The following is a 26,578-nucleotide window of genomic DNA, read 5'->3' as shown; positions in this document are numbered from 1 at the left end:
AAAAGACTTAAACAGCTTTTGCTAATCTCCAGTCTGAGCTTCCGCTGATGCAACTTCATTCTATTTCCTCATTTGCTATCGCTGGTCACCACAGAGGAAGATCAGCTCTCCGTGCTCTGTTGCCTGCCTTGAGGAAGGTGTATAATGTGATGAGGTCACTCCTCAGCCTTCCATCCTGCAAGCTGAACAAACCGAGTGACCTCAGCCACTCCTCGAGTCTTTGCCCTCAAGACCTTTCACTGCCTTTGTTGCCCTCCACTGGACACACTCTAATAGTTTGATGTCTTTATGTTGTAGTGCCCAAAGCTGCATTCTTGAGGTGAGGCAGCCCCAGCACAGAGCAGAGTGGGACAATCCCCTCCCCTGCCTGGCTGGCCATGCTGTGCCTGATGGATGGCTGTGCTGCCCTGTTGGCTGCCAGAGCACTCTGTTGACTTCAACTTGCCATCAACCCTGAATTCCTTTCTGCAGGGCAGTTCTCCAGCCTCTCATCTCCCAGTTTGTACATATAATCAGGGTTACACCAATCTCAGGTGGAGAATCCAGTACTTGCTCTTGGACATTTCATGCCATTGTTCATTGCCAGCTCTCTAGTCTATCCGTATCTCTCCGTAAGGCCTCTCTACCCACAAGGGAGACTATAACTCCTCCTAATTTAATATCATCACCAAAGATGCTTGCTGTACATTCAATTTGTGCATCAACATCCTTATAAAAATGTGGCAGAGCACTGATCCTAACATTGAGTCGCAGAGAACCCCACTAATGGCTGGCCATTAGCCTGATGTAACCTGATTAACTACAAACCTTTGAGCCCAATCTGTCATTCGATTGCTCATCCTGTGTATTATGGACTTGTCTAGCCATGTCCTGGACATTTAGTCCAGAAGGGGACTCTAAGAGATGGTACCAAAAGCTTTGCTAAAATAAAAAAAAAACCACATCGACTGACTTCACTTGGTCAACTAGTTGGGTGACCTTGTCATAAAAGACAATTAAGTTTGTGAAACAGGAACACACAATTAATGAACTGCCATGTAATGAAGTATTGGAAAATGTACTAGGCATGAAACACCTGTACTGCAGCTGGTGGCACACCTTTTGAAATGGAAAATACTCGTTCAGCTAATTCACACTGACAGTCAGTCTTCATGTATTTATGTTCCTGGCTTTTATGGTTTGAGATAAAATTTGCATTATTTATTTCAGGGAAAATATGTTTTATGTTGTGGATTAAATAACTTTATTAGTGGGTTTAATAAAGAATTATTAATTTTCAAAGGCAGATTATTAAGTATATATGCTTAAAGGGAACTGTAGTATCTCATAAATATTAAGACAATTGTTTTAAAAAGATGGGCATCATAAAATAAAAGAAAAATTGGGAAAAAATCTTCTTGTTACATTTTGCAGGATTTTAAAAATTCCATTCTATGAATGATCTGAGATAAGCTTCAAATATTACTTGGGATATTTAATTATACGTTAAATGCTTGTAGTCAAAAATGTAAATATTTCTATTACAGTGTTTTTATACTGCTAGTAAGTCTCACTATTAAGGCTGAGTATGATAAATCCTCTTTATAAAATACATTTTGATGTATTTTTAAGAATCCTGTAAATTCATCTTTCTGAAGAAATTGATGCAATTTGAAAATAATTAACAATGAAATATCTTAAAGAATCTACATAATGTCTTGAAAATTATGTTAAAAATGTGATTTGGTCAGGAATCTGGAATATCAAGAAATTAATTAGATGAGAAAACTTTGTGGAAATTACCTTTTAGTCTTCTAAGATATTTTAAATATCTTGAGCTGAGAGGGAAAGGGTTTAGGAATTTTGATATTAGGGTACTTCACACCAACTTGGTTTGCTTTTGCATACTTGCTGCGTTGTCATATATTGTTAAAGATAGTTTGGATAACTTGGGTGTTTTTGTTTTTTGGGGTTTTTTTTCCACCTATGAGCACAAATGGGGTGGTTGACATGGCCCTTCAATTAGAGTGAAACTGGATAAGGAGGTATTTATCCCTCTCTCCCACCTCATGAGTTCTCCCTGTGTTGTACATGGCAGTCTGTGGCTGGACTGAGGGCTGGCACAGCCTCCTTCAGCATGGCCACTGCTACCAAAACCTTGTGGGGGGGGGGATTGTGCCCATGTCAAAATGCTCTTGTGTTGCAGTAACAATTTAACTTGGATCAACAATCAGGTTAGGCTGAGAAAGGCTGGTAAAAAGGCATCTTTATTAATGAGGGAAAAATCAAATTTAAATTTCTCAGTGTCAATCAAACCTGCAGTATGTTAGTAAAATATGGATCTGAATCATCAGCAAAGGGAAGGGGGGAAGTGTCTAGCTAAAAATTGCATCAGCATTGTCACTGGTATTGAAAATGGTATTATTTACAGTACTAGAGATTACTTTTCAACACAGAAGAGGCATTTGGAAGTTGTGTGACAGTACCTCAATGGATGATTCTTTCCACATTGAACTCCATAGGAGAAGCATTCAGAAGTGAACCCTCGTCTCTGTAGGACTGAGGCAGGAATGATATATATTGCTTAACGTTAACTTAAATTTGACACCAGAAGTTTCACTGACCCTTCTTGGAGAAGAAATTGATACAGATTCAGTTGATTTAAAGTGATAAATGTTTTTGATGCTACCATACTTCATTTGCAAACATTTTGGTTTGGAGTAGGTATAATAACCTTGTAACAAAAAAGTTAGACAATGCCCTGCTTCTCTTTGGGAATGATGCCCACTTTATGATTGAGCTTTAAATTGTCTTCTGGTTGTTTAGAGCAGTCACAATTTGGTTTTGTAACTTTTCACGTGCTTTAATTCTATTTAGTTAGTTATGACTAGATACATTTTTTTGATGGATTTTCGTGCTGCCTAGGAAACCAAAAATGTACAGGAAATACAGAAATGAAGAATAATTGGTAAATTGCATAGACCTTCAGAATCAGATCAAAGCTATCTTTTGTTTAAAAGATACAAAAAGTAGAAAAACTTAATTTGCCACTCAAAGTCCTGGTAGTGCTCTGGTTGGAAAAAGGAGATTTTTCTCCTCCCTCATGTATTTCTGTAACTTCTATGGAGAGGATTTAAATGTGGCATTTTTTGAGGAGGTAAACCCCAACTAGATCTTAAATAAAAGTGTCCCAAGAAGAACTAATGGAGTAATTAATTGTTTTGTTAACTGAAACAACTGAAGGTGAAGTAGTTTATTTGGAGAACACAATTATGGTTATTCCCTGTATTCAGTAGGTTAAGAATATCATTAGATTTGCCATGTAATAAAAGTTGGGAGAAGTACTGGAAGGAGACATGCTTGAACTTTTGATCAAGATTTTGCAGTCATTGTACTGACTATGTTCCTCCAAAGTTTTTCTCATCTGTTTACACACAGGATGAATTGGCATGCTGCTTCTGATTATCATATATTTGATTAAAGAGCACCGGAATAAATTTTCTATTTTGCCAGTTGATAATTGTTTCTGAAGACCTCACTTATGAAAGAGCTTTTATGGATTATGATTATTTAAATAGCTGTGCTTTTCCCATTTATATAACTGTTCCATTTCCTCTGAAGTAACATATCCACCTAAATTAAGTGCTGGTTCTGTTTTACACCAGACAAAAGGAGAAAAACACGCTCTGCCTGTTAATCATTATGAAGACATTGGCCTCTGGATATGTTTGTAAAAATTCTAATGTAAATTAAAATTTCTATGCTTTAATAATTAGTTCTAAATAACATCATTTGATGTTAAAGATTTGTTGAAATAAAATTATGTATTTCATAAGGTAAAAATACAGAATAGCAAAATAATATTGCCTTTCTCAAAGTATCTTTGTTGCTCTTTAACGTTCATATATGCATATTTCAATTTGAGTGTCTTAAATGAGATCAGAAAAGTCTTTTTGATAGATTCTGCTGGATTTATGGCATTGGATGTTTTTAAAGGGTGAACTGTAACTATAATTCCTTCCTATGTTTTATTCCTCTTTCTAAATTATTTAAGAAGTTGAAAATAACTGAATTCAGCCATTTGAGAAGACCTTGTTTAGTTCTTTCCTTTTATTTACTGCTTAGTATTTTATACTTTTCCCTAAAATAAAAATGTGTTGAAGTTCGTTTGAGATGATACAAAAACAGTTGAGTATGAAGTTTTACTGGTGTCTCATGTGAATGAATTCTAATCTGATTTGATTTTTTTTTTCCGACTTTCTCATTTTTGTGTGACTAGAATGCTGGCTTTTGGAGGGTTTTTTGCATTTTTTTAATAAGTTAGGTGAATTAAATCCCTTGTGTTCTAATTTCTTTTCTAAAATGTGATTGAAGAATATGTTAGGCATCACCAAACATAATTACTTCAAATGACAACTGATTATTTTAGAACCAAAATCTTCATTAATAAAACATGGCTACATAGAAGGACTGTGATTGAAAATGTGTTCTAATATAATTAACACCCTCTTTTCTTAAAGGCCCCTCCTGCTATTTTTTTTAATTCTTCTTACTAATAACTTGATATTTGAATCTGATGAGTCGAGGTAAATCTTAATTGTGTACTGAGAAAGAAAATTGTCATAAATTTTTTTTGTAGTTTGGCAATTTTTGAGGATTTTTAACTAAGCAGAGTATGAATTTCTCTTTTAATACAATTAAGAATACTTGAATTTCCTCCACTATGTAAGACGTAACCCTGTAATTATTGACACTTCATCTGTATAAGTTATCTTGTAATCAAACCAAATGATATGTGATTTCAGTTTTACTCAGTTACATGATGCCTTGAAAGGAATTCTTAGTACAGATGGAGCTCTGTAATTAGATTTGCAGATGGAGGTTTTGAAACTCAGTCCACAGTGATATTGTTTTCAAAATCTGTGTCTGAGTCTTAGAGAGAAGACAAAAGTGTATCCTGAAGTGTCTCCTCCAAGCTTCATTAGTTGAGTGAATGATGAATAGGACTAGTATCAAAATATGGGAGAAATATTAAGGTGTGATGGAGTATTTTGCTGAAAAAAAAGATTGTTGCCTGTTCACCATAGTTTTGTAAGCACTTTTCTTGGTTGATTTTTTTTTTTAAGTGAAATAGCTGAGACCTAATGTGTTTATGAGAGGATACATTTTCCTTTTTGAATGAGGAGAGTTTATTTTCCTGATTCTTTATCAGCAGAACTATCCTTTCATTTGAAATATTGTGTAGCAATTATGTATAAATGGAGTTTATGATGGGAATCATGAATGGGAAGGTTTTTTTGTTGTTTACAGAGAAGTATGCTGCTTATGTAATTGCATTTATTTTGTATAGCTATTTATAAGAAGTCTATTTTCTCCTTGTCTCATAGGGAGTAATAGAAGTTCTAACTTCATTTCACATCTGTGAACCTATATTAACTGTGCACTCTGACAGGGATTATTTTGAATGGCCTCACAGTGATATTAGCTTTTTGGAAAATGTTTTGGTTCTTAGTAGCAATCAGAAAAGGAAATTAAATATAAGGAAGCATTAATGGGGAAAAATGAGTAATACAAGAGTAATATTTTGAAACTCTATGAATTATTGATATGTCTGTATTTTGAATGTTGTATGGAGTTCTGGTGATTTCCAGTCTCAAAAGAATATATTAGGACTAGCAAAAAATATGAAGGGTAAGAAATGTGATGAAATACAGATTTGAGATGGGAAGCGACTTAACAAAGTAGGATTGTTCAGCTTGGAAAAGAGCTGATCAAGTGTATTTGAAATATAAGTAAATAAATGGAAGAATGTGATAGAAAACACCTGATTTATGCTTTTCAAAATGCAAGTAGCGGAGGGCTGAAATTGAATACACTTATGTCAGATGTATAACAAGATATTTTTACACAAATCAAGGGGAAAATGTAGGACTCCTTACTATGGGCTGTGAAGGCTCCAAGAATTTGAGTTCAGAAATTGGGTTCAGAATGTAATCAGAGAAATTATTGGAAGAAAATCTATTGGCCTATTGAAACAATGATGTTATTTCTGGAGCAAGAGATTGCTGTGTCACAAATAATGGGAGGCTGAGATACTATAATAGAGGAAATTCAGTATATGCCCAGCCTTTACTGTTGCACTCTTTGTAGATACTTGGCCTCTTGTCACTGATTTTTCAAGTGCTGAGATACTTTGTGTGATGAAGATCTAAGAAGCTTCTTACATAAGGGAAACTCTGGCCACTAATAAATTGTTTGTTACATTTATTTTTTTGCCTTTCAGTTTCCTCCTCTAAAAGAATCCTTTGTCATTAGAGTTGCACCTCCTATATGGCTGTATAATTCTGGCCTTTGTTCTTAACTGTGTTATCATCTATAAATTAAAGAAAATATTTTATTGGATGAAGAGCTGCATAATAAGTTAAGAAGCTTGAGGGAAGGCAATTAGGATGCACTCAAATATTTGTAAAACAATTCATTATGGTCTGTGTGGTGCCTCCTTTAGCAATTGAGGTTTTGTGTTTTATCATTGCACAAAAAAATATCTTAAATCATTAATGACAGCTAAAACACTGCGGGAGTCCAGTCACAAACTAGAAAAAAAATTCTTTCACCATTTGAGGGTTATTTAGAGAAGCAAAGAGGACAAATATTGACAAATCTGGTTAAAAAATCCTAGCCTTACAAATCGTGGTATCAGAAATTGCTCCTATGATCAAGGGCAGGTTGTTCTTGTAAGGACTTGAAAAAAATAAATTGAATTACAAAAATTTTAGGAGTTTTTAAATTACAATTCCTGTCTTATATCTTTTGCACTTTTGAAGAAGAGAAAAATGTTACAAATAGTGTAACTTGCATTGATTTTCTTAAAGAAACACAGAACCTTAAAGAATGTCTGTGCTTGAAAATTTAACAAACTTCAGGCTGCCAAAACTGAAAAGCAATAGAAATTATATGGCTATTGTTAAGAAGGGTGGCTATTGATTTTTCAGCCCTGACATCTTAAAGTCATGTATATGTATTCTGTATTTTTTCACCTACTAGACAATATTGTGCAGTTGCAAATGATGGCATTTTCTGAGAAATTATTGGTTTTTGTAATAGTTTATTAGTTTTGGAAGGGTTTTGCTAGTTATAAATTAAAATTTATATGGGAAAATGGGAAAAAAGTAAGATTTGAGGTAATATCATGTTTCTTTATACATTTGATTTCACTTATTTATAAAATATAGTCAATGAGCATTTCAGTCTTACCAAGAATTAAGTAGATTCTATGGGGAAGCATTTGCTCAAGCTCCATAAATCAGTCTAACTCTATAATAGATATTGTTTTGTTATTATTTCCTGCAATCTACGTCTCTTTTTAAAAGGAAAAAGTCTGCTTACCACTTCTACATTTACTGTTGGCTTTAACCTAGTTATGTTGTATGCAGAGAATTCAATAGAACTATAGCACATGCCCAATATTAGTTCTATAATCATTAAAGTCACTAAAGAGTCGCTGTTCAGAAGTGAGTGAGGGCTTTTCACTGTGCCAAACACTGGGTTGTTTTCTCCCATGTTAACTTTTTGGAGCAGAGGACTGCATGGTAAGTGGTTAATTAAAAATGGAAGATTGATGAGAATGAGCACGTTGAAAGTGAATGTAGAGCTTCTCTAGCTGGTGATGAACATTGCCACTGGAAATTTCAGCATTTCAGAATGCTGACACCAACCGAAAATATTACTATATATCTCAAAATTATTGATGTAAACAAGCAGCAGGATGTTGAGAATTATGGACCTTCCCATTAAGCTCCTGCTTTAAGACCAGTACTGTGCACCTCTCACTTCAGTGATGTTTGAGATCATTTTATACCTGGCATTGTGAATTACCTGGGCTATCCCTCTGCCATTAATCTTTAATGTACATCTATAGGTATCAGCTGGAAAGTGGCACTGTCATAACTAAGTTCATTGGAATGGTTTTGGTTTTAAATATTGCATAGCCATGATTTATAGTTCCTGGGCTTTTAAGAGTTGTTGAGTGTTGTGTGACAAGAGGGAAATGAAAAATTTCCAAATGAAAGCAGTGAAAGACCCTAAAGAAAGCCAAAATTTAAGAAAAAGGTGGACATGAGAATAGTACACTCTCAAAATTCATTATTTAATTTTAGAAATTCAACTAGGTAATAGATAGCTTAATGTTAATATAGAAATTTAAGTAATTCCCTTTCTTAGCAAACAGTGTGGTGGTATAAAAAAAAAGCAAGCTGGTCAAATGATACTTAGCAAGGTAAGTGGCACATAAGGGAGCTCCTGAATAGTGTTGAAAAACAGGTAATACCCTCTGAGAGCAACCACTTTGCCTTCCTGATTGTACCTCATGGGAAAGAAGGGGGCAAGAAGAGAGCCTGCAGACGATTTGTTTTGGGTTTACAGGCTAAGGGGGAATATATGACGGCTGCCTAGAAGAAGATAGTGAGCTTAGTACTTGGGGCTAGTGGGCTTTGTCCTGACAGTGTGTGGCTATTTTTTGATCTTAGCCAAAGTGTGTAGGTAGCACATACACCATGATCCTCACAAATTAACATTCTTTGTCATGTTTTTCTTCTTTAATTGTCATGTATCCTTGATGTACCAGAGAACAATCCCACTGACTATTCTAAAATAAACCCCATCATTTTCCAAGACTAAAATTCCATTAACTGTATTGTTGCAATTTGTTCTAGTCACAGAATGCATCTGTGAGTTAACATACCAAAGAGAAATTGCTTTGAAAAGTATGTTTGAATAATAAAAAATGAATAAAATAAACAAAGAAATTAAAAAAATCCCAATTGTTCTGAGTTACTGGCAACTTCTGTTGAGTAAAATTTTCTATTAGTATTTATTGCAAATACATTCTCCTTGCTCCTGTATGTGAAGTTTGGGAAACAGGTGTGTGTGCATTGAGGGTTTTTCCGGTTATCTCCTTTTAAAAACAGACATTGTTGTTTCCACAAACATAATGTGTGATGGTGTTTGCTGTGCAATACAAATTGAATTTAAATCAATATGAAATTGTTGACAGCTTAATGTTTCTTAGAATTTCCATTTTTTGGTGATGTTCTCTGATAAGTACGTTAAACCTTGGCAAGGTTTGCTTTACAGAGATAATATATCATTCAAACTACCTAAAACACCCCAAAAAGCCACATATGGTTTGTGACTGTTGAAAAAGAACTAAGGAATGCTGCTGACCTATTAGATTTGGCTGTTCAAATTTCAGCAGTGCAAGTGCATAGTCTTATTAATAGAAGAGGCTACAAAAGTAGTTGCAAAAAACATTTCTCTTTTCAGAGTACCTTCCATTTGTGATTTTTGTAACTCTCAGTTATTTCCATTTATTTTCCTTCTCTTCTGGATTGGAAACAAAGAAAATACCTTAAAGAAAAAACAAACCCAAAAAACCCCCCAAAAAACAACAACAAAACAAACACCAAAAAAAGCCACGATTCCAAACCACCACCAAGTAACTTGTTTTAAAATACACCTGGTTATTGAAAACAGGCAATTAGAAGCATGAGCTTATACTGTACTAGCATCTATACCTTGATCTTAAAGTTATTATTGAAAGTGAGAGAAAACAGGCAAGAATGGGCTATGAAGTATTAAAAGCAAAATGAACTGGTAATGTGGTAATGTCTGTTTAGTAATACTATTTTTCATACTCTTTAAGCTGTGCTCATTTAGCAACTTCTTTATAGTCCATAAAAATAAATTTTGAATTTTTGCTTTCAGACATGTGGCAAACCTAAGTTGCTTGGTTTTATTTATTAAAATAAATTCTCAGTATCTGTTCCCTTTTTTGATGTAAAAAAAGTCCCTTATCTTATTGGCTGAACGCTTTTGTGATTAAGTCAAGATCAGAAGTAATTTATAAGAGAAACTGAACTAGATAAACTGAAAAAAATTAGTTACAAGTTTGAGAATGGTTTTAATTTTACTTCACTGAAAATAAACCTGCAATTTTTATTTCTTAGTCGTTAATTTTTCAGGTTCACCATCTTAAAGTAAAAGCTCATGTTGTGCTTTGGCCAAAAATGGTTTTGTGGAGATCAAAATAATTGATAGGAACAGTGTCTCCTTCTAGTGGCACAGGAACAATAGACCATGAGGAGGACTTTTAGGTTTGTGTTTTGGATTAGGTACTTTTTTACGTAGAATACTTTTATCTGTCTTCATTTCTGTCAGACATGGTTGGATTACTTTATAAATTCTTCTAAGTGGGTAAGATTTGTCCTGTGTCACACTTTAAAACTTTTTTTTGCATTCCTTCTAGAGGTAGGACTTTTTATTTCAAGGAATCTGACTCTTGTGCTAAGGAAGCTTTTATGAAGGCTGATATTTGAACTTCATCAGACTAATTCCTGTCCTACCCCAAAAGAGTGGGTTTTTTTGCAGTAGGTAAAAAACAGCTTAAGAAATTTGTGGCAAATAGCCCATTTTTTGTTTTGTGGTTTGGGATTTTTGTCTTTTTTGTCTTTAAGCCTCCACAATACTTAGAGAAGGTCTGACATTGTCAAGGATATTATACAGCCTTGTGATCTATCCCAGTGTAATTGATAGTTGTCTCAGTAAATCATATGTATATGCAGTTGATCAACCAGTGGAGCTGATCTGCCTACAGGAGTGTCCTCCTCCCTCAAGGGAAAATGTAAGAAAATAAAGGTAAATCCGTGGGTTATTTTTAAGCTTGTGTAATAAAAAGCACATTCGTGTAAGTTCTAAAAGCTCACCAATTTTACTTCATTCATATTGTCTCAGCAAGTATAAAAAGAAGATTTAAATTCATTTCTTGGATTGCTTTAAAACTGTCAATAAACTTACTAGGTAGCATTCCCTTAGACAAACTGCTGAGTATGTGCAATATATTATTCAGAGTAAAAATGGTTTTGAAGTTAAATGAAGGAAGGCTCGTTTAAAAGGGTATGTTAATGTGCAGAATTATATCCTGTTGTAATGATTCACATGAGAATCAGTCTTTTAGTGCTGTCATTTGGTTATAAACCATATTGTGAGCACATTGGTTAAGATTTATCTGACATAACTTTAGAAGTGCCTGTCTGAACTAGTTGTCCTTTTATAGTCAGTAAAAAGTACTACATTCTCTGAAGAAGATTTATTTCATTCTGATGTTGCAGCTAAAACCACTGGGATAATCACTTCCCTTAAGCATCTTTTACTTTTCAATGATGGTAAAGAGAATTGTGAAAATTAGCCCAGATACACTGGGCTAATAATTCACTGTAGCTGTAATTCAAATCTCTAAGGACTACCTTTTTTTAGATTTAAAAATAAATAAAGAATATGTACCAGTTATGAAACATACCTTCTTAAGTTTTTTTTACCTGTGATTTTCTCTGTAGTTGTATTGATATATTTAGGTTAACAAATGCATATGATCAGCACACATTTCTGTCACTGAACAATTTAATTTATTCCATTTAGCATTCTAAATGGTTTTGCCTAAAGAAATCTTCTTTCATGCAGTTGAAGAAGAATCTTCCTAAAAATGTGGATTGTTTAGAAGTTTAAGGTTTTAGTAAATGACCATAAAAGAGTAGCCTGTTTTTCCTCCTGCCTGAGTCCCCTACTGCTTTTCTCAAAAAACTGTTTGAATGCTTATACTGTTGCCTGTCTTTATATAAGAAACAGTAGCAGTCTGATTCCACATATTTGGAATTCTCACTGGTGATTATGAAATCAGTTCAGTGTTGTTTTGTAGAAAAGATGCTCCAGTTTTGACAGAAATTATCCTTCCATGTTATATGATGGCTTTAGTTATCAAGAGTTAAATGTTTACTAATTTTCTCTTCAAAAGAGCTAATTGATTTGGGATTTTAAGAGATTTTCAATCTCATTTGAGTAGGTTATTCTCAGCTCTTTTCCTGTGGAAATTTGTGCCATATGCTGAGTCAGCTGTTTTGTAATGTCTAAAATGAGAGCTGAGCATCAGGGAGAGGAAGAGAATTAATAATTTTGTTTCCAAACTGTTTACCTCCTATATAGCTACAGAAAAGATTTTTTTTTTTAATTCTGGTTGAATATGTATATACTTGAACTTAAAATGCTTCAGTTTAAAACAGATGAGGTTGTTATGTTGACTGTGTTATGCCTTCATTTATTTTTGCCTTAGAAAAAGGAGAGAAAATGTGATATTACTTAATTAGGAGAGAGAGTGTAGGAGTGACTTGGTGGAGATTAGGCCTGGATGTGGTTAGCGCTTTAGTAATTATATTATTGTGATACTTTAATTTTTCAGTAGCACTGTCTGTCTAGTATTGGAATTCATATTCTTGATTTTTGTTTAAATGGACTCCAACTCGAAGGAAGATAGAAAATGCTTCTTTGACAGCAATGAACAGCAAACTTAGAGATGTAAATACTTGAAGACTTTGGTTTATATAGCTCTAATATACTGTCTTTAATCGTTGCTGTCTTGAGGAAAGGAAGTGGAGAGGGAAGTTTTGATCTCTTCTCCCTGGTATCCAGTGCCAGGATGTATGGGAATGGTTCAAAGCCGCACCAGGGGAGATTTTAATTGAATGTTAGGAAGCACTTCTTTGTGAAGAAGGTGGTCAAATGCTGTGTTCAGGCTTTCTGAAATGTGTTTGATGCCCCAAGCCTGTCAGCATTTAAGAGACATTTGGATAATGCTTTTATCAACATGCTTGAACTTTCAGATAGCCCTGGAATAGTCAGACACTTGGACTAGGTGATTCTTCTAGGTCAAATCCAGCTGAAATATTCTATTCGTTTTTAATTTCAATTCATTTTTCCAAACTTGATTTGGAGAATCTGATACTCAAAAAATTCCAATTTTCAGAAGTCAACAATTTCAATCTAGATGTTCAGCAGCATGTATTTTATTGCATTTCAAGAACTGATATGAATATACTATCTGAGATATCTAGACAACTTGTGTTTGGGGGAGTATTTCTTCTCTGTTCTAGATCAAAAGGGTGTAAAAGACCAGCCTAAGTTCTGCAGAGATGTGGCAATTTAGGAAGAAACGCTTTTATTGCATAGCATGATGAATGGTAGAAACTTACTGAGGAATGGCCATAATACTCAGAAAAATGGACATGGCATGCAAAGCAGCTGCATTTGAGAATGGTGATGTAGGTTAAGGAAGGCTCTTGGAGAAATTTGCCAGGAGTGTCAACCTGTTGTTGTAGGCAATCTCAGCCTGGGGAATCCAGTGTAACTTTCTTATTGCTGGCAGTTCAGCACCACTTTGGGAGGAGTTGTTTGTTGACCACAGTCAACACACCTGTAACCATTATCTGACCATCAGATTGGTGATTAATTTTTTATGGCTGTGCTGTGAAAGATGCAGAATATGAGAAAGTACAAGCAATACTTCAGAATACTTAATCACAGTGAAAGCATGATCTTTACTAAATATTAAATATTTCCTTGAAGAATGCAAAGACTTAGTGTTTGACATAAAAATAGATTCTATTTGAGATGTATGATATGGAAAGAGCACTGATTTATGGTATGGTATACTGGCTTCTGTGAGGATTTCTATTAAAGTGTTCAACTTGTACTCCAGCTGAAATTTGTCTTATTACAGAAGTCTATTACAGCAGCTATATTAAAAATAAGTAACTTTTTGGATGTATGATTTAACTTTTTGGTATATGGGGTTGCATCCGCAGTTTTGCCCAACTTAGAAAGCAGCAAATTAATTATGAATATTTAGTTGTTTGTTGACAGTTTTTTAATATGGCATAGTTTTTTGAAGGAGCATCCTCATGGGCTCCAAGATATCTTTTCTGGATGATAATATCAGACTTTGGAGCCTGTCGCCTCATACAGATGAGGAAAACTGTAATAATGTTGAATTACTTTGCATTTACTAATTTTGAGTTTTTAAGCATTGCTATCTGGACAGTTGATATGAGAAGAACCTTCACAGCTCTCAGCAGTTGGTTTTTAACTGCATTTAATGATTTCTGGCTCCTCAGCAAAGTTGGTCCTTTCATTGGTGTCAGCATGTTACCAGCTCATTGGCACTGTGCTCCTCCCCTGGTTACCCCTCCGTGTTGTGGTGGAGCCTGGGTATTACTCTTTAGCAACTGTCCTCCTTGGGAAATCCACCTGCACAAATGTTGCTAGAAGATACTTTTTTTGTAGTGAATGTTCTACTTTTTTATTGGCTGAATTCCATTTAATTGTGCACATTGTGTATAGGCAGAAATGCCTGCTTTATTTCTTGAACACAAATTAACCATGTTAATTTATTTCTGTATACTTGCTTCACTTTTATTTAGCTTTTCTTTGTCATCTTAGACTTCTCTTTATCTAGAAATTCACGATGAATTTAGGGTGACTACTTTGATGAAGTCATTTCCCCCTACCTTCCTAAATTTTTGCTATCATTGTCAGTTAGTTCTTTAATTTGTTTCCTTTACTAAGGAAGTTGATTCTAATGATAATTATGGTAATTTTTACTGTCTGAAGTATGCTTAGACTGAAGTTAAGGCTAAATAAGAACATTTTCATGTTTTCTTTGCAGTAACCCTGATGGGCTATAAATTTCTTGTGGCCAGTTTTACAAGTGAAATAATTGTAGCACCTGCTGAATAGTCTGTAGCCCAGAAGAAGATCTCCATAGAACCAATTTTATGAGATGCAGATTTTCTGAGATGTTTTATAGAATGAGATATCTTGGTTTTATTAGTACAGAAATATCCTGTCACTTTAAACTGATACAGGGGCTTCGTTTCAGTCTCTTAAGTGTTACACATTAGTATATTGACTCACATTAGAAAGCAAATGCATTTGAATTATTTCAGTCTGTAGTGAATTATTTCTGTTTGTTTTACTGATTCTTTATTAGTTTATTAATTTAAATTAATTAGAATTTTACTATGAATACTGTTTGAGGAAAGGGAATTAGTCTGGATTGTACCTCTTCATTCCAACTGAGGCATAACTGAATTTTTTCCTTGTTTTTAAGTCCAACTTATCAAAACCAAATGGTGGGTAGCATATCTAGTCTGAAGATAGCCTGTCTAAATATTATCACAGAATTGGTGAGATTGAAACAGAGGTCTGGAGGTTCTCTGATCCAATCCTCTTGCAAAAGCCCAGCCAACTAAGGCCAGTGATCCTGATCTGTGACCACATGGCTTTTGAATGAATCCAGTGATGAAATCTTAGCAGATACAATTTTTCATCCCAGATTTTCTCTATGGAAAGAAATGGAGGAAAGTAAACACTTCCAGGAGGTGTTTTATTTCATCTCGGAATATTAATCTAAGAGAGTTCAACTGAATGTCTTCTACAGGTGGCTGTTTTAATTCTGTGTGTTTTTGACATAATCTCAGGCTCATCCTGGTGAAGAGATATCTGAAAACACAACAATGCAGATTGCTGATGAAGTATGCACAAGTTGCTGGTGTTTTCAGAAATAAAAATTCTGCCTGGATTTCTTGAAAAGAAAGTAAAAACCTCTATGAAACTATTTCATAATGCTAAAGAATGACCATAGAAATAGTGTGCTTCTAATCTTGAAAGTTTTTCGGCTTCCTTTGGTACACATCATGTGTTTACCAAATATGCAAATATATGATATGCCGTCACAAGTTTTAAATTAAAGTACTAATTATAATTAGGATAATAGTTTTTATTTGAATGTAATTAAATGTCTCAGGAGAACTAAGGAGGTAGTCAGTTTATATATTTAGCATATTAGAAGCTTTTATGTTACAAAATTATAATTATTATTAGCAATTAATTGATAGAGGAAAAAGTAATTTAAAAGTGAATGCAAAGTATGAATTAGGGTGGGAAGTTAAATGTATTGTATTAATTGTCTGAAGATGGGTTATGAAAGAAGTCTTTGAATATTTGGATAGGTTTAGCCACCAAAAAATGTTTGCATAATATTTCAACTTGCTTATTTTTTAGAGTTTAATTTCAAGTCAATACAAACTGCTTTTAAATAGGCCATAGAATTGCCTTCTATTAAAATTGACTGTTGAAATTATGCGCTTATAAGAGATAATTCTTTGAATATCTTTAAATTAAGCTTTTATTGAATTTTAATTATATAACTCCATTAAACAAATAGAACAAAAATCTTAAAGTTATTTTAATATTAATTTATTCCATTATTTTGTGTAATATATTTACAGTTACTAAAATTAGTGTTACTGACAGGCTGAGAGACTTGACTTGTTCAGCCTGAAGAAGAGAAGGTTTCAGGGGGACCTTATAGTACTCAAAGGGAGCCTAAGAGAGAGCTGGACAGGGAATTTTTACCAAGGGCACGTTCTGGGTTGAGGGGGGGAAGGCCTTAAACTGAAGGAGGGAAGGTCTAGATTAGATATTAGGAAGAAATTCTTACTGTGAGAGTGGTGAAGCACTGGAAGAGGTTTCCCAGAGAGACTGGCCAAGGCTGGATGGGATTCTGAGTAACCTGGTCAAGTGGAATGTTCCTGCCCATGGCAGTGTGGTTGGAACAAGATGATCTTTAAGGCCCCTTCCAACTTAAGCCATTCTGTGATTCCATGATTCTGTGAAATTTCACACTGGTACTTTCAAAAGTCTTCAAAGTTATCAGGATAAAGTAGGATTCATGAGTCAGACTGTGTTTCCTCAGAACAGTAAGATTTTTATGCCATTAAAATGGCACTGTTTTTTCTTTTTAAACTAAATTTCATATTTGGTTTAGTAGATTTTCTTGAGTTCAGCTTTTTTAAGTTACACAAATGATTGATCAAAATTGTTGAATTCCAGTCCTGAAGATATATTTCCTCTTGACTATATCTTCTACTGGTTTGTTTTTCTCTCCCTCCTATTACACACCTGGTTGTTGTTGTGTTTAATTGGAGCTTAGGACTTTGGATAGTGTTTTGCCAGTATCTGGATAGATAAGAGGTTGTCATTTCATCAGAATTGCTGTTAACTCGCTTCTTATCTGAGTGCTTGTTCCTTTCCTGGTGCAGTCTCTCCCTTGCACCAGCCAGCAGGTTTCCTTGACCACACAATGAGTGATGTGTGGTATAATTATATAAATTTTCTCTGTCTGTGTTACTCCAGAGCAGATGAGTGGTTCTTTTTCCAAGCATGACTGTTTGGGTGGGATAATGGAAAAGGCAGTAAGGTCTTCCAAATTCATAACTAAGGGCAAATGTTAGCTTATATCAGGAGAAAAAGCTGCGTTAATTTTAGTGTCTTTTTATTTTTGAGTAGGCAAATTTCAGAGAATGGTGGAAAAGCCTCAATTTCTTCCTGAGCTTTTCAGGTTCTGTGCTACATCTGTCTGGGCCAGGCTACCATAACAATTACTTCATAAGAAGGAATGCTTCAAATATATTTTATTTTATTTTATTGAGATGCTGTATTCAACACAGCGACAAAATTAAAGGAAGTGTTTTATGATATTAGTGTGTATATTTTTTATAAGTTTTGTTTTGCATAGCATGATTGTTAATTTGATCGTAGAAAGCATAGCTGTTAGTTTCTCTTATCAAAGTTGCTTCTCTAACCATGTAAAACGTATTCTGTATTGGCCACAATGAAGGTATGAGAGACACTAAACTATGTATTTCACACTGTAATACTGTTCTTGTTTTCTTTTTTAGTTGGTTGGTGGCGAATTTGATCTAGAGATGAACTTTATAATCCAGGATGCAGAGAGCATCACATGCATGTCAGAGCTTTTGGAGCACTGTGATGTGACGTGCCAAGCAGAAATCTGGAGTATGTTCACTGCAATTCTACGTAAAAGTGTCCGTAATTTACAGACTAGCACGGAAGTTGGCTTAATTGAACAGGTACTGCTGAAGATGAGTACTGTGGACGACATGATTGCAGGTATAAATTGCCAACTGATAAAATAATTATTGCGTTCTTGATCTGCCTATGTTTTGTGATTATGGAAGGGTATGGGATGTTTTGGTATTTATTTAAAGTGATGTTTTCATTAGTACTGCTATTGAGTCAGAAGTACTTTTTTATTAATTTCAGGAAAATGACAAAAATATATTCTTACCTTGAAATCTCTGTAGATACGTGGTGTAAAATAACTGGTTGTTAATTCATTTGAGAAGATACTGTTATCTTAGTGATAAAAAAATTTAAAGGAATTAAAACCAGTGTGTTAGACTTTTTAACTACGAGGCAATATTTTAGTTGTTATATACATTGGTCAATTTTTAGTCATGATGCCAGAATTGCTAGAAGATCCATTTTAAACATAACTTCATATGACAGCATAACAGATATTATTTACAGGTTTGAATGCTGGATGTATGGATTACATTAAACAATCATTCCATAATGTATTCCTGTGAGCCCTGTAATATATTTTCATTTTTTGCATTCGTGGGTTTTAACATCCTATAATATATTGCAGCATTAAAAAATATGCTTTGTTTGTTTGCTGAAAATAAGTGATAAAGTCATTGCCCAGTTAAGGTTTTCATAGTATGTTTGAAGGAGTTTATGATATTCCACACTACATCCTCTCCATAGCAGGGTACAGATTATAATCCTGATTATTGGATACAGGACAGGTTTGCTCATCACATTTAAATATGGCACCTGGTTTGAAAAGAGCACCTGAAGAGATTGATAAGACTACTATTTATTTTCCCTGAGGGGGCTTAGCAGTTTCTTTCAATAGAGTGTGAAAGCAAAGTTCTTAATTCTTATATAATTTGTGACTGATGGTAAGATTGTGAGGATGCCTCTCAATGCCTTACATTTGAGGCATTTTTGAAAAATGTCAGAGGTTTACCTTCTGTAATTCTAATATTTTAGTTGATGATCTGACTCCTGACACATATATAGGTTTTGTGGAACAATAAACTAGCAAGGATTTCAGACAAGAAGCAAAAGATGATTACAGTAGGATGAAAACTAGATTACTGAGGAATGTTTTATTCTTTGTCCTTTTTTCTTTTTGTTTCAGTATGAATGTGTTTGTAATATTAAGTGTTTAGAAAAGGTACATCCTTTTTTTCAGAGCAAGTCAAAATCAACATCTTTAGAAATGTATCCCTAAATGCTAAAATCATGTGTTATGCTGAATACTGTACAGTGAAATTCAGATTTAAGTATAACAGACCAATAGATTCATAAATGATGTTTTTCAGCAAATATGTTTTGTTTTACTGTATTTGTAAGTACGGTATCTCAGAATAGTGTAAGGGTAAAGATACTCTTTTATTCCATGTTAAATATAACACATTTTATGATGAGAACAAAAATTTCTATCCTAAAATTTTTCAGGTTATTACTCATGGAAATAATTTTCTTACATGGGTAATCCCACCAACAAAATTTATCCAATTTAAGCTCCTGTGAGTGGTACTTGTATATGGGGCATAGAAGACTGTGATAGCGCCTCCATTAGAGAGTTGTTTTTAACTGCCTAATTAATTGTAGATGTCAGAAATCAAGACCGTGTGATCTGGCTTTTAGGAGCATTTGGAAATTAAAAAAACTCTTTGAATTTACAGATATTAATATAAGCCAGGGGTAGTAAATAATAAAAAAAAAAACCAACATAATGGATCTTCTACCTCAATAATATTTTTTCTGAGTGGTCACACAGTTCTTCAGAAAGAGACCTTCTGCACAAAAAACTTCACTAAGCTTGTTCTTTGGTATCTATGTGGATGAAGGGAGTACATATTTAACTGAAAATCAAAACTGAATATTGGAATTTTGATGACATTTTAGCTTTGCAGTGTGTTTCATATTATCTGAGTATTCATCTATGTATTATGAGCAGGAATTGAACAGAATCACGCTTCCTAGGGGTTTTCTCTCATAACTGTAAATAGATGATTTTTTTGAGAGTTTTTTTTGAAAAAGACATGGAAGCAAGCAAATTCATCATTTTGCTTTTATCTCTTGATTTCTGTAAGCACTTTAGTCTCCTTTTATAAGGGTTAATAATATTGGTAATAAGTCAGAAATAACAAAAAAGGTCATGTAATAACTATTTTGATATTAGGCAAAATCAGTAACAACTAAAGCAGTATCTTTGTTTCCTACTGCAGATATTGAGGTCATAATTGTAGAATTTTGTTGCCTCAAATATTTCCATGAGCTTCCCAAAGCCAGGGATTAAAGTAAGAAATTTTGTGTTAAAATGATTTTTAGCATTAAAGGGAGGATGGTTTGAACAAGACCTGTGTTAATTTTTACTTCTACCACTTTTCCACTTTTTTCCCAAAACAGTTGCTAATACTCTGTCAACCCAATGTTTTGAAATTGGCTTTTATAATCTGTAAATCATAGAGGCTTTTTTGGTTTTTTTTTGTAATTTGCTTCTCAGGGAGTTGCTTGCTTGATTTTAGGTTGTCTCTCTTGTTCCTTTGTGAAACATTTTGATTAGACCTAGATAGGGTTTAAATAGACAAGACAGGCAATAGTGTCTGTTTTGTGTTCTGATAGCTCACTTTCAGGACCAGTCTAAGTCTGAAGCCACTCTTCTCTGATTTTATGATAGTAAGACAGAAGCAAATAAACATGTACCCAAACTTTTGCAATGAGAAGAATTTTTCTGTCTGTTTAGATGGAGACTCTCAGATTCATGAGGTTCTAAGTACTTTAAATATCTAACTTAATGCAATTTTACAGATTGTGTGGTGAGGAATAAAAGCTTAATCATTTTGAAAGTCTCAATGGCAACCCAAATGAGATCAGTTTGCTTTTCAGAAGCATCACCTTTCAAAAAAAATCTTTATACTGTGACAATCTGTTATACTAATCTAGAGAATGGACAGCCATTTTATCAATAGTTTAGGAGAAAATATTTTCATAGATGATTGGTGGGGTTTTTTTTAACGCTTGCGCAGGATCTTCCTTGAGGGACTCACTTTTTGCAGTTCTCTGTTTCCAGGTGATGAGTAGTGAAGCAGATCACCTGCTCTGAGGGACTCTGGGATAGAGTGTCTGTAGTTCCATCTGAGAGGTCTGAACGATGGATGAGAGTGCAGCCTGAATTCACAGAGAGTAGTATGTCTCACCTAAGTCCCATTTTTCCTCACAGTTACATTGTGATGATGTAGGTAATTGTGCTAAAACTGCAGGGACTGAATTCTTAAGCACTGAAACAGTTCATAGTTTCCAAGCAACAATGTTGGTTTTTGACTGCTCTGTCATTAGTGGGCTGCTAACAAGCTTTCCTCTTTCAACCCATTCTGTAAGAAAAACTGCAAAATTATCACATTGTCTATTTTGACCTGTAAAAATTGATTCACAACACTAACAAGAGTTAAAATTCACAATTTATGGCCATGTAATATTAAGAGGTTAAGGAGACATGAGGGTAGTTTCCTGAAGTTTTCTTTCGAATGCTATTTAATATGTCTTCCAAAGTTAATGCCAGACCCTTCATTTTGATATATGTGCATTGTTACTTGAAAGACAGGCAGGCATTTTCCTATTGTATTTTCATATTAAGTGACTGAATTAAACATTCCTTCAAGGTTGCTGGTTAATTTATAAATCTTATGAAAACTGCTTAGTATGAAAGTATTCAGAAGGTGCCATTAATAGAAATTAGAAATACATTTAAAATGGGAAGCTGCCTGTTTTCTCCTTCTGGACTTAATATTATTATATACAATCTTGTTTCTGAAATGAGATCATGGATTCCAGTTATATATGTAATCTTATTTAATATAAAAAAAAAAGTAGACATTAAAAAAATCCAGTTGTAGTATGCTTTCTGACCTTCGTCCATTTATAGATGAGTGGATTGCTAGGGTTTATAAACCAGATGGGACTGCCTCTTTTATGAGATTTCTAATAAGTATGAATAAAGTTATGTAATAATTATTTTAAAGTCTTTATATTGAAACAAGAACGTTTAAATAGCCTTAAGTGCTTCAACTTCCGCAGATGTTGTTTGCTTTATCTTTGCTTGTTATCTACTGGGCTTCAATCTTCCAGGTCATTGTTTTACCCAGAGTTACATAATTAGGGAGCTTATGTTTGTTTCTCTCCATCAATGTTTAATTCATTACTTATAAATATGTATTTCTAGTGCCTGAAGGTTATCCACATCTTCAGTAGAAATAAGAATTTTTCTGTGCCATAAGGTAGTACAGGGCTATAACAGTGAAACACAGCAGCACACATTCAGTGATTTTTAAAACTTGCAATAATTTCTGTGTTTGACTGTATTAATTTGCACTTTTTTCCTCTATGTTACAAGATTTTTTTTTAATGGGGTTCTGATTTTCACCAGAGAGCTTTGGTTCTACACAACATTTTTTCTTTGTAAGGGAAGCAAAATTTGCAGTCCCTTGATCTGAAAAGAAAGCTGAAACTAAAAAATAGGGATTGGGAAATTGTCAGCCAGAGATTAGAATTCTTGTGCTTATTTCCTTTTCTGAGTGCTCACTGTGACTGTTCCCAGTTTCTGATCATGTACAGGATGTGCCAGGTTTACATTGCAGGCTGGATACCACTGTGGAGGGGGCAGGTACTAGGGGAGCTGAGTCATAGAATCCACCACCATGAAAGAAAAGGCATTTCTTTTTCTTAGATGTGTTTTGTTTTCCCTAATTCTGTCACAAATGTATGTGGCAGGGTTTTTAAAGGGAAAATTAACGAAATGAGGGGGTGGGGGGGGAAATCTATACTTGAAGGGATATATTCAGAATTTATGATGAAAATGTCTGCTAAGTTGCAATGCTTTTCTTTTCCCTTTCCTGATAGGCAATTTCACTCACCAGTTTACTAAGTCTCTGTAAATTAAATGATATTTTATTCTTCACACATGCCTTTTGCTTGCTAAAGATCAGAGGCTAGTATCATTGTGCAAAAAGCTAAATAAATATTAATGCGTTTGCTCAAAACCACATAAATATGGATTTGCAAAGAGAAAATCTGTTTTAAAACAAAATATGAATGTGAAATGTCTTTGGAAATAATTGTTTCTCCTGAAAACTATTGTTTGTCAGCACCAGTAAGAGTGATCCTTTCCCTAATGAACATGGATAACATGCAGTCCTACAACAAAATGTAAACTTATCTGTTGAAAGTTGTGTCTTCTACAAGTTTTAGCAGGGAGGCAGGAGAGGGATGGGGGAGTTCTGTGGTTGTTGAACAGATGGGGAAAGTGTGTTAATGCCGATTCTGTTGTGTCATAGCTCTTTTGTTTTGAAAACTCTGGATTTCACTGCTTGATCTCTGAATTAAGTTCTTATGCCTCATCTGTGAATATGAGCAAATTGGTTTACCTCCCACTAGAGGAAGTCCTAATTCTTATTAGTACATTTTATTCCTGAAAAAAAGTGTGGAGTATAAGAAAAAGTTCAGCATCCCACAAGCTAACAAATTCTTAAAATGGAATTCTGGGGTTTTAAATAAGTAATTTTAAACCTGATAATCTCTGAAAGGAAGACTGTGTTTAATGTTCTTACTGTAAAAGCTCATGGGTTTTTAGACATTTTAATGAAAGCTGTATTCCATAATCCTGTTAACAATTTTGATCCCTTCTTTTTATTAAGCTCTTTAATTTTTTTCTTGCTATGATTTCTGTTGGTTTGTTTGTTTGCCTTATGGTTTTTTGTTGTTTTGCTATTGTTTGGTTTGATTGCTGGGTTTTTGTTTGATTGGTTTTTTGAGTTTTTTTGTTTGTTTGTTGTTTTTTTGTTTTTTTTTTTTTTTTTTTTTTTTTTTTTTTTTTGTTGTTTTTTTGTAGGGGTCAGAGGGAGGTGTTAATTTTCTTTTATTTTCCCCTGGCCTTTCATTACAGTAAAGAGCAGAAGCATCACTGTAGCAAAAATGGGGAAATGATACAAATTATAATATAAAATGCTGGGGTTAGGTTATTGTAAAGCAATTTTTGGGTCAAAATTTTTTGAAAAATGCTAACTTCAGAAGAAGGATGGATCTCTTATCCCAAAAACATACAGCAGGAATGGCAACTTTATAATGTGTGATGCATGTTGTGAAATGGGAAGAATTATTGCTCTATAAATGTAATACCTTTTTCAAAGTATGATGCAAAATTTAACATGAAATACTTTTTAAAATATTCAATACAAGTAAGTTGGATTTTTAGAATGTGCAAATACACTTACTTTTAAAGGTATTAATTTTTTCAGCTTTTTTGTTGTGTTTTTCAAAGCAATGAAATTCAGAGTTCAGAATAACTTTATTTTCCTTTGAAGATCTCCTAGTTGATATGTTGGGGGTTCTTGCCAGCTACAGCATCACTGTCAAGGAGTTGAAGCTTTTGTTCAGCATGCTTCGAGGGGAAAATGGAATCTGGGTAAGCTGTGATCAGATAAAGCATTAAGTGTCATTCCATTAGAGCCTGAAGTTAACATAAACTGTCTCCTGGGACATATAAAATTCAATTTGTTTTCTCATGTTGACTGAACATATGTTCAAGAAGTATTTTTGCTAACTATTTTAAAGTTAATTTGCTCTGTTATTTGAAAACTGTCCACTTTCCTTTGTAGCCTAGAGAGTACAAAAATGGTTGTATTGACTTTTGTGCAATTTTCTTTTTTTCACAGCCAAGACATGCAGTTAAATTATTATCAGTCCTTAATCAGATGCCACAGAGACATGGGCCTGATACCTTTTTCAACTTCCCAGGCTGTAGTGCTGCAGTAAGTTTTCATCCAAAATTCTACAATTTCAGGAACAAATAAATAAACAAACTCCTCATTTGCATTTCCCTTCATTTGGTTTCAGAAGTTCTTGAAAAGGAAATGAGAGTGGAAATACATGTTTGAGTAGTGTAGACATTGCCTTCCACAGACTACAAGGCAGCTGTGTTGTTGAGAAGTTGCACTTGTGAGGATGGAATATCAAGCAGCAGAATTTGGTCTGGGGAAGTTACTGTGAAAGAGAAATGTGAAAATTCCGAAGAACACTGTTATTTTATTAGAATAATGTAATCAATATTATATAAAGGAGAGATCTCTTGAGATAAATCTTCTTGAGATAAATCAAGAAGTTAACTTGTCCACATCACCACAGTTTACAGTGCCTGCTTAGTAATAAATTTTATTATAAAGGTTTTGTTTTGTCTGAATTCCATCAACTGTTTCCTTTCCATCAAGGCAGTGGAGATAACTTAGAATGGTGAAATTGTATTCCTTTCCAAATCTTCCCAAGTAGATATTCTCTCTTCCATTCACTGCACGTATTTTCAGAAAAAAACCCCCTACAAATAAATTAATGTATTGTATACAGACTTATAGATTATTGAGAGAGTAAATACAAATGGTTAATACTAGGGAATAGAAATCTGAGGTACGGTTCCATTCTGGTATAGAATTGTAGGTATATGCTCAGGTAGAATGTGGAATCTTCTATCAGAACATAATCCTGAGATTCCTCTTTTCTCATGCCAGTGCATGAAGGCTGCTCTACCTGCATTTCATCCATCAATAGCACTGATAATTTTCTTTAAGCACAAATTGCTATATCCATTCCTTGTGAACAGACTTATCAGAGAGGCAGATTGCATCAGGAAAGTAAACTGGCTGATAATCACTGTTTTACACCTGGGTTATTTTTTGCTGGATTACGTCTTTGATCTTGTTTGATATCCAGCCTTATAAACAGATGTGTCAGCAAAATCCACAGGGCAAATTGTGTAAAGAATTAATTACCAAGTTTTGAAAGGGAAAGTTTCATTATCTCCTGTTAAATTAAAACCACAGTTAACATCTCTTACAAGTACATGCACCAGCAAGACAGGTGTTGCAGAATATGAATATCTACAGTGATACTGCTTTGACATTTCTGGGCTTCAGAAGCAAACCCTGATGAAATTTCTCTCTTAAATTTAATTTTTTATCAGAGGTTCAAAAAAGGTTTTGCAGGAGAAGGATTTCAAATATTCCTTCCTGTCCAAAGATGTGCATCTATAACAGGAGTTCTTGATTGAAATGCAGAGTCTCTTTCCTTTGATTCTTCCAGGATCTTGTTTCACATACTACTCATGATGAACTGCACTCCTGTAAATCAAGAAATATAGGTTTCAAATTTACACTTCTTTATTAGTGCATGTTGGATTACGCTATGAAGTTCTGGAGAGGATACATTTTCTGAAGTGGACCATGGGCAGAAATTTATAAAATGACCCAAAAACAAAGCCCTTTAGAAGAAAGACTGGACAGGACCTAGTTCACTAGCACTGAATATGTTTTCAGGTGTGATGCAAAAGGTTGACATCAGACAGAGAAACAGCATAACTTTTAATCAGCATGAGAGATTTCAGGTTGGCTCTCTCTAAAGTTAAGTATGAGCTCCTTGTGTATCCAGGACTTCAGTGGCAGTATGAAGGAGCTAAGAGTCTACAGATATGCTGCTGAGAGCTGCTTCATTTTCCCAGCTGCAGGGCTCTTCTCAGTACTGTATTGTATCTCTACCAGTCTGTGCAGGTGGCATGTTAGTCACTCCAGTTGGAGGACACTTTGTGCTTGGTAGTAGAACTACTCCCAGGTGTTGTTCCCATTTGTCATCAAGCAGCTCTTCTGCTTCAGGCAGGAAACTGTCTATCAGGAGGCAGGAGCCATGTCCCAAAGGTGTTCCTTGAAAGGTTTAGTTTTAGTTTTAACAATAAATC

At 34.3% G+C, this 26,578-nt stretch overlaps 1 protein-coding gene across 13 annotated transcripts in view; it reads left to right on the top strand.

Annotated features, from left to right (window-relative positions):
• The window catches only part of NBEA (neurobeachin), a 453,637-nt gene that overhangs the window by 62,170 nt on the left and 364,889 nt on the right, over positions 1 to 26,578 (top strand). For all 13 annotated transcript variants that reach the window (XM_030944908.1, XM_030944837.1, XM_030944889.1 and 10 more), the window contains exons 2-4: positions 17,604 to 17,835; positions 24,162 to 24,262; positions 24,513 to 24,608. In XM_030944908.1, the coding sequence (XP_030800768.1) occupies positions 17,604 to 17,835; positions 24,162 to 24,262; positions 24,513 to 24,608 (429 nt within the window). The remainder of the gene's footprint in view (positions 1 to 17,603; positions 17,836 to 24,161; positions 24,263 to 24,512; positions 24,609 to 26,578) is intronic.

Source organism: Camarhynchus parvulus, chromosome 1 (genome assembly GCF_901933205.1).
Source record: "Camarhynchus parvulus chromosome 1, STF_HiC, whole genome shotgun sequence".
Lineage (NCBI taxonomy): Eukaryota > Metazoa > Chordata > Aves > Passeriformes > Thraupidae > Camarhynchus > Camarhynchus parvulus.
The sequence above is the reverse complement of the archived record's forward strand: the minus strand, read 5'-3'. Positions and strand labels throughout refer to the sequence as shown.